At 47.4% G+C, this 8,492-nt stretch overlaps 1 protein-coding gene across 2 annotated transcripts; it reads left to right on the top strand.

Annotated features, from left to right (window-relative positions):
- The first annotated feature begins 947 nt into the window (after positions 1–947).
- Positions 948–7,643, top strand: CCNA1 (cyclin A1). 2 transcript variants are annotated; one of them, XM_072854699.1, is made up of 9 exons: positions 948–956; positions 1,496–1,638; positions 2,912–3,155; positions 3,383–3,504; positions 4,231–4,454; positions 5,099–5,303; positions 6,249–6,362; positions 7,033–7,166; positions 7,494–7,643. In XM_072854699.1, the coding sequence occupies exons 2-9, from the start codon at positions 1,513–1,515 to the stop codon at positions 7,543–7,545; spliced, it is 1,221 nt and encodes a 406-aa protein (XP_072710800.1). In that variant the 5' UTR covers positions 948–956; positions 1,496–1,512; the 3' UTR covers positions 7,546–7,643. The 2 variants fall into 2 exon arrangements, with proteins under 2 accessions (XP_072710800.1, XP_072710809.1); XM_072854708.1 differs by lacking the exon at positions 948–956 and adding an exon at positions 1,987–2,041 and having other exon boundaries at positions 1,610–1,638.
- Positions 7,644–8,492: the final 849 nt, after the last annotated feature.

Below are 8,492 nucleotides of genomic sequence, written 5' to 3'. Positions count from 1 at the left end.
CAGTGTGGATGACAACTGCAAAACCAAATCTGGTGTAAAACCCTGCTTGATGCATCCAAATTTTGGATCATAGCTCCTACATTTCAATCACACTGGAGAGCATCTCAAGAAGTACCGCAGCTGCCAAGGCAGACATTTTTGACTGCAGTTTCTTTAACTTGCTCTTACAGATCTGCGAAAAGGGAAATCCCCAAGTTTCCCATGCTGTCTCTTCTGGGGCATCACCATCCTGCTATCTAACCTAAATCTCTTGCTGAGGTTTAAGCTGTTATACTGCTTGCTCTTTTGTCTTCACTGTGGACTTTCAGAGGGCCCATGTGCCACACAGGCTATATTCCTGTTTGTTCATGCTAGGACAGCCATGAGCATGGTGACTCATGCTCAGTCTGAGGTTCGCCACAACCTCCTGGTTCTTCTTCCTGGAGCTGCTACCCACCTGGCTGTTTCCCATCCCGCCCTTCTGCAGCCAATGGCTCTGTCTGACCTTGCACTTGTGCTTCAGGAGCGTCCCGCTTTTCCAGAGCATTTTGTCAAGATAATTTCTGAAACCTAATCTTGTTCCCCAGCATAGCCACAGCCCTTCCCAGCACTGTCGGTGGTGTTATCCATAAATTTAGTAAGCGTGCTCTCTGTGTCATTATCCACATCACTGGTGAAAATCTCTGATGGCACTGAACAAGCCGCTGCCTAATGCCTCCGATAAAGCTCTGCATGTCCACCGTTGACGGCTGATAACTACTCTTGCAATCAGTTTTGCAGCCGTCCCCTCGCTTAGACTCTATCAGGCTGTCGCGAAAGTCAAATCCACGCTTACATCAGCTAAACCCTCCTCTTTCCTGTTTTTCCTCCATCGAGGAGGGTAGTCAAATTCTTCTGACCGCCACTGTTCCCATACAGCTGCCGTTGTCGCTTACACACGCTTTTCCTATATTCTGGATGTTTAGAAATAGTAGTCGGTGCGAGGCGAGGGGCGGCGGCGGGGGCCGCGGGGCTCGGCCGGGCACTCGTGTCCGCGGGCGCTGCGCGGGGCGGGCCGTGCCCTGCGCGGGGCAGCGCGGCCGGGCCCGCGGCGGGCGGCCCCGCCGGGTCTCCATGACGACCCGCCGCGCTTGGGTTGCCGGGGCGGCGGCGCCGGGGGTTGCGGCCCGGGCGTCCAACTGGCCGCGGCCAACAGCCGCCGCCGCCGCCTCCATTGGCCGCCGCCTATATAGGGGCGGCGGGGGGGCGGCCTCCTCGGCGGTGCGCGGCGCAGCGTCCTCCGTGGGCTGGTGGCGAGCGGGGCTGGGCCGGGCAGCGCGGTGCGGGCTCTCCGGCAGCGCGGCCGATCGCCTGCCTTGCTGCGGGGCGGGAGGGGCTGCTCGAGGCGTAACCAAATCTTTCTGGTGGTTTGGGTTTTTGGGTTTGTTTTTTGGTTTTTTTTCCCCCGACTTTATTTTGTTGTGTGTTTGTTTGGGTTTTTTTGTTTTTTTGTTTTTTTTTTTTTTTCCTCCGAAAGGTACCGACGTCGGGGCGATGCGCCGCACCGGTGAGAAGAGCCGGGCGGGGCGGCGGGAGCCCTGCCCCGCTGCCCCCCGCAGCGGCGGCCGGGCCGTGCTGGGGGTGCTGGCGGAGAACGGGCAGCAGCGGCCCGGCGGCCAGGTGAGCCCCGCCCGTGGCGGCAGCCTCCCTTCGCTGCCCGCGGAGCCGCCCCGGCTGCGGTGCCGCGGCCGCCGCGCCTCCCCTCCCCGCCGAGGGGCCGCAGCCGCCTGCCGGGCTCCCCGCGGAAGCCGCGGCCGGCCGCCCTCCCCGCGGGCCGGGGGAGCTCCCTGCCCCGGGCTGGCACCTGGGGCTGGCCGCCTGCCGCAAGCGTGAGCGGTGCACGCACCTTCTCTCGAGGCTGCAGGTAAAGGCCTGGGGGTGGCGGGGGAAGTGGTTGAACCGGGCTCCAGTAATGAGCGTGAGTTTCCCGAGAAACCCTGCCAGTAACTGCTCAGTCCTAATCTACAGACGCTTCCCCGTGGAAATGCTTTGAACAAATAATCCCTCCTGGAAGGGAGGCTCGGTGAGACTTTATTTGGGCACTTACCCTCTAAAAGTGTAGGCTTAAGAAATTCGTTTAAAAGTCTAATCACTGATGCTTACCTAAAGGTCCCATTACTGTGTGGCTGACCATCCTCCTTTCAGGGTGCCAGAGCCTTCAAGAAGCTAAAGTTCACAGCAGGGTGTCTGTCTGCATTTCTGTTCCTTGGGCCCTCCTGGAGTTTGCTGGTGTGTCAGGGAAAATGTTATTGTGCTGACTTACAGGACCTAAAATAGCAGCTGTTATGTGTACATAAACTCTCCTTGGTTGTGACTGTGTAAAGCCCCTAACTTGGTGGCTTGCTGATAGTAGGTGATGTGAAGGATTGTATCCTGGTCACACATTGTAGTCCTAGGGGTTGTGATGCTTGAGCTCAAAAGTTCAAACTTTGGTTTGTAACTCAGCATAAAATGCATTCTTGCAGGCAAAGTCCTTCATAAGTCTGTTGTAGTGCCTGTGCGCTTTGTTTTGTTACTTAATTTGCTGCACTTGAAAGGAGCTGCTCCTTGCCAGAATTGAACATGGAGCAGACCCTGCACTTGCCAGCCCCATCAGAACCGAGCAGCACCCTCACCTTGTTCTCCTTGGTGGGGGGCACTGGAGATGAGGCTACTCCCCTGGTTCCTGGCTTTGACCATGCCTCGCTCTTTCTGAGGAGTCTGTTGCAGCAAGATGGCAACAAGCAGTACTTCTGAAGCATCAGCTGTAGCTGATGGTTTTGCCAGTAAACTTTTATGTCACTGGTGTTTGTTAGGCAGGGAAGGTGATTTTCTTTTCTAAAGCCAGTGACGCTTACTGTTATTTTTCTTCCTGAGTTGCCCTCCCACAGCATTACTGTGTGCTCTGTTTCAGGGTGCTGCTGTTATCAGACGCTTCTCTGGCTCTGAAAACACCATCCCTTCCTCTGGAAAAGATGAATTGCCCAACTGCATGGTTAATGCTGCATCAAAGCAAGGGTTTGCTATCTACGTAGATGAACCAGAACAGAAAGAAAACTACAGCTGCCAAGTGGCTGAAGAGCTGGAATCAAGCCTGTGTGAACTGGATACTAGTGCAATGACATCCAGTATTCACCTACTGCTGGATCTGAGTACAGGTAACTCCTGTTACTACTAAGGTGGTACCTACAGCACAAGTATATGTAGGGTGGTTATGAATTGTGATGCTGATAAGCTAGCGAGTAGCTTATGTAACAATAAATAACACTTCAGGATAACTTGCATTGTGTCTACATGAGGTGCAACACTTCTGTGCTAGAAGTAACAGGAGAAGGTGAAGAAGCTAATTACAAAAAATATCTTGCTGGTTCCTCTTACCTGTTAGGATCTCCTATGATAGTGGACACATCCTTCCAGTCCCAGCCTGAGGATCACATGGGAGATGCCATAACTCTGACTGTGGGAGAGTATGCAGAAGACATTCATCAGTACCTCCGAGAGGCTGAAGTGAGTGGCTTGTAGCAAGCTTATAGATATTTGTGGTCTCTGTGGTGAGCTGCAATACTGCAAAGATGTATGGCTGCCCCAGCATAACTTGAGGCTGCCACTGAGCTATAAAGGAGAGAAAGCAAGCAGTAAAAGCATCTTTGCTAGAATCATAAGCAGCTTCTAGACAGTGACAAGATCTTTCAGGATTAGTCTGCATACCAGAAGTATCCTGCTGTTGGAACATCTCTTGACTCTGGGATGAAAAATTATTGCAGATGGGAGTTAAATGCTGCAGAAATACTAAAGCAGTTGGATGTGATGTCACTGACAGCTCTCTTGCTATAGTGGTAGGTTTTCCTACCTTTCTGTATCAGAGCAGTAAAGTGCAGTCTCCCAATAGGAAGAGGGGGAAAAAAAGTTAGTTGTTCAAAGTCATTTTCAGGTCTCTCTAAATGGCTCGTATGTGTTTAATGGCAAAGGTTGTCCATAGCCCAGTCCTTTTACTATTCTGCTACAAACACAGTAGCTCCTATCTCTTTAGTACAGGAATACTACTTTCTAGAGATGCTACTAGCTGCTTATTAATACTACTAGCACTATAATTGTAGTTAGTAGTAATGAGTTATTAATAGTGGAACAACTCATGCTCTTTTTGGTATAAGTATAAAGAATGTTAATTGGCTCAGCTGTCAATGGCTCTCTTCAGGGTGAAAGTCCTGATTCTTCAACTCTCTCTCCAAGCAGCTAAGATTCAGGCCCAAGCCCTACTACATGAGGAAGCAACCAGATATCACAACAGGAATGCGTGCCATCTTGGTAGACTGGCTGGTGGAAGTAGGGGAAGAATATAAACTTCGGACAGAGACTTTGTACTTGGCAGTGAACTTCCTGGACAGGTTTCTTTCCTGCATGTCTGTTCTCAGAGGGAAGCTGCAGCTTGTAGGAACAGCAGCAATTCTTCTGGCTGCGTAAGTGTTTATCATCTCCTGAAATCTCAGTGAGCTAAAACTTATTTTTGGACTGAGTCTTTTAGTTTAATTTGAAGGACTGAAGCTTGCAGTGCTAGGTAGCTTTTCATGATATCTCAAGATTAACAACTTCACCTACTTTGACGCTAGCAAAACTAAACATTTAATGTTTGATGTGAGGAACTGTAGTGGGAAAACCTCCTAACTGTAACAGCAGGAGCAAACCCACTACTGTGTTAGGCTGCTAGCCTATAAGGCTGTAGAGGATTCACAGCTGCAATCTGCAGTTAGCCTTGAACTGCTTTAAGTAGACAGGGTACCCAGCATAACCTAGGAGTGCATGGGTTTTTGTCTGGAGTGCATTGTGTTGCTGAGACTTTCTCTGAGAGCTTGCTGTTAGTCAAGAGCTAACAATGTGAGTGTGTTTCTATCTAGACTGACTTGGAGTTCCTCTAAACATCTTTGCCCAAATTTGAAACTAAAATGCTTCCTAGCCTGGAGGAAGGATGAAAATAAGAGCGCTACACAAATCTTAGTAATGTCATGTGCTCATGTGTCACATGTCCTGATATAAGTCCAGCAGAAAGCTTTCTTTTACCGTAACTTTCAAGCTGACAGATGTGGCTTCTGTATTCCTTTTTCAGGAAATATGAAGAGATCTACCCACCAGAAGTGGACGAGTTTGTGTATATAACAGATGATACCTACACAAAGAGGCAGTTGCTAAGAATGGAACACCTGCTTCTCAAAGTGTTGGCTTTTGACCTGACAGCCCCAACCATCAACCAGTTCCTCCTTCAGTATATTCAGAGGCATGGAGTCTGTATCAGGACAGAGAACTTTGCAAGGGTATGAATTATCCTCATTTTAGGACTGAGGGGGGAGAAGTGATCCTAAAAGCAGAACCACTTGTATTTCACTAAGTTATCTGAGCAGACAGGTTCTGCTACTATACTATGCTCTATCAGAAGACACTCTTTTTCTCATGCCAAGTCTTATCTGGGACTGCAACAGGCCTAAAACTGGATGTTTTGTAACCTACTACCTTTAGTAGGTGGCTTGTGTGCTGAGACTTCTGGATAAATGTTTCATGGAAATCCTAAGTTAGGTCTATCTGTCTGGTCAGGGATAATGCACTGACCAGGCAGCTAGGTGGTAGGAATCTGTTTGTTTTTTTCAACAATGCCTGCATAGCTGGTCTGCCCTGGACATGGGGGTACTACATATTGCTACACAGTGATACAGCATATGCCTGCATAACTGCATAGGCAACCCTGCTTAGAAACAGGTTAACCCAAGCTTACAGCAAAACATCTGACCTGCTGTTTATCTGCAAAGGGTATAGGATTGTACAGTGACTCTACTCCAACAGAGCCCAAATTCTGTTTCTTAAAGCTGTCCATTTATGCCTGATCTCCAAGTTAGGTCCATCTATATAAACAAGAGCCTCAAAAGATGGGAGGAGTGTGTTTGTTACTTTTACAAAACATGAATTTTCTAAATCTCTTATCTGTAAAATTACCTCAGAGCTGATGATGGGTCCAGAACTTCAGATTACAGCATAGATTGTTTAGGCTTTGACAAAGTGTCAAAGGGTCTTTCTGTCCCCACAAACATGCTAAAGGTTCTTCTGTAAGATCAACAGGACTAGAATGCTATTTCTACCCACCAGGCATGTAACTCATGTTTTTTACGTGAAACTGAGACCATTGACAATTTTCAGTGCTTGCTGTATTGGACTGATTGTACCAATTAGGCTCATTTGGTTTGAAAAACTTGTGGTTTTTTGTTCAGTATCTTGCAGAGCTGAGTCTCCTTGAAGCTGATCCTTTTCTGAAGTACCTTCCTTCACAAACTGCTGCAGCAGCCTACTGTCTAGCAAACTATACAGTGAACAGGTCTTTCTGGGTAAGAACAACTGCATGTTAATGAGTAGCTCAAGTATTTTGTTATTGTTAGAACTAGGCTGAGAAGCAGAAGGAGTAGCTTCAAAGTATGTTGTTATAAAGGCTGAAATCCTAGGATGAGTAGCTATTCCTGAGCTAATGGGACTACCTGATAAATGAATGTTAAATCAACCTGAAATATCCTGCTAATTCTCTGAAATGGGAGGGACCTTGATGTCTTGCTCACTTACATCAAGTCTGTACCTAAGGCCTTGTTAGTCTTTAATCTCCAAAACTCCTCCCCCAAATACAATTTGTGGGCTTTCTGGGAGGGAGGGGAGAGCTGAATGTGTCTACTTGAGTGGAGTGATTACACTGAGTGGCTGCTTTAATGCAAGCCTTGATAGGCCTCTCAGCTGTGTGTTGGAAGAATAGCTTTAGCAGAGAGCAGGATCCAGAAGAGATGTAATGGATGCCACATGCTTAGAGCAGAAGGAGCTTCTTGTTGGATCTCCTGGCACCAAGGAAGACCTAGAGTGAAATTGATGGTAGGACACACTTGACTCCTTTTCAAGCCTAAAGAATCTAGAGTGAGCACTGATGTTGTAAAAATGTTTCTGCTTCTCTAGAAAATCTATCTTCTAGATGAATGTTGCCTACAATAGTGACACTGGTTTTTCTCCTCTGAACAGCCGGAAACACTTGCTGCATTCACTGGGTATTCATTAAGTGAGATAGTGCCTTGCCTGTCTGATCTGCATAAAGCATGCCTTGATGCTCCCCATTGCCAACTGCAAGCGATTAAGGAGAAGTATAAGCACTCAAAGTAAGTAACCAGGAAGCCAGTGTTCTGTAACTTGGAGGCTATAGGCACAGGATGACTCTAGTTTAGCAGCTGGGGCTACAGCTGCTGTAGCTGACAAACTTCTCGGTGGTCAGCTTCTATTCCTGAAAGGGAAGCCTCTGTCAGCCTCTTGAGGGGAAAACTTTTCTGACCAGAAGAGTAGTTCATCTATAGGTATACAGATGTACTGGATAACAATTCTTCTGCAATGCTGCAGGATGATTCTTCCCCAATGTATTGCACAAGAAGGTGATATCTTTAAATTTGTCAGCTAAACTAATATCTTTAGTGATTGCATTTCTATCCCAGGTACCTGCAGGTGTCTCTTCTGGAGCCCCCAGCAGTTCTTCCTCTACAATAGAGACTGTGGATCCTGGACTTGAAGATTACTTTGTCCCAATCAGCAAAGCTGGTCTGACATTTCATAGAGCACTGCAGGTCATGTGTCTGTAACCATAGTGATCAGAATGGTTTTTAGCTAGTATTTTTAATTAGATGCCTTTTTAAAAAAGGGTATTAGACCATAGCTCTTAATATAACTGACAGCACTTTTAATAAATGTCTTATTACACTCTTCCTCTGAATCTTCGGACTCCTGTTAATATCTGCAGTAACAGTGAGTGGAAAGGGTTGTGGTTTTTTAGAAAATCATTGTGAGCAGGGCTTTTAAGCTAGCTGGAGTGGATAAAGTGTGGCTTGAACCAACACAACCTGACATCTCCATAGACACGGGTGACTTACCGCAGTACCTTATCTGGTTCTTCCTCTTCTATGAGACAAGATCACGTGGCCATGAACAGAACCTATTTTCTGGAACTTTTTTACTGTATCACAGCAAAAACATCCAGATGCAGGTGGTCTATGAACTCTGAACTCGTGTGTAGAAGACCAATGTTGAGGTGAAAGTCAAGCTTCCCTTTATGGAGGTGAATAAGGGGGATTCCTCTGCAGGGAGTTGGAGGAAGGGGAGATTGTGGCTGGCAGAGCCTTAGTTACACTTCAAACACTGGTGGACAGACTGCAGTAGAGAGCAATGCTAACAGCTATGAGGAAGAAGCTGGGGCATGTAAGGTACTGGAACAGTGGAGCTGAGCTAGATGGCTGCTGTGTCATACCTGTGGTATTAACTAATCTTGTGGCATAGCTGGCTGAGATGACCTCTCCTGCCACTAGAGCACTGCTGAACATGTGTGCTTTGCAGTCTCTAGAGAAACATCACTATTAGCAGGAAGGGGGTGATGGGACAGGGCTACTATTAACTATCTTATGCTGAGTTGCTACACAATCTTATGCCCCCTAGTTATTTAA

Source organism: Ciconia boyciana, chromosome 1 (assembly GCF_034638445.1).
Source record: "Ciconia boyciana chromosome 1, ASM3463844v1, whole genome shotgun sequence".
Classification (NCBI taxonomy): domain Eukaryota; kingdom Metazoa; phylum Chordata; class Aves; order Ciconiiformes; family Ciconiidae; genus Ciconia; species Ciconia boyciana.
Note: the sequence above shows the minus strand (reverse complement) of the source record. Positions and strands in the feature narration are given on the sequence as shown.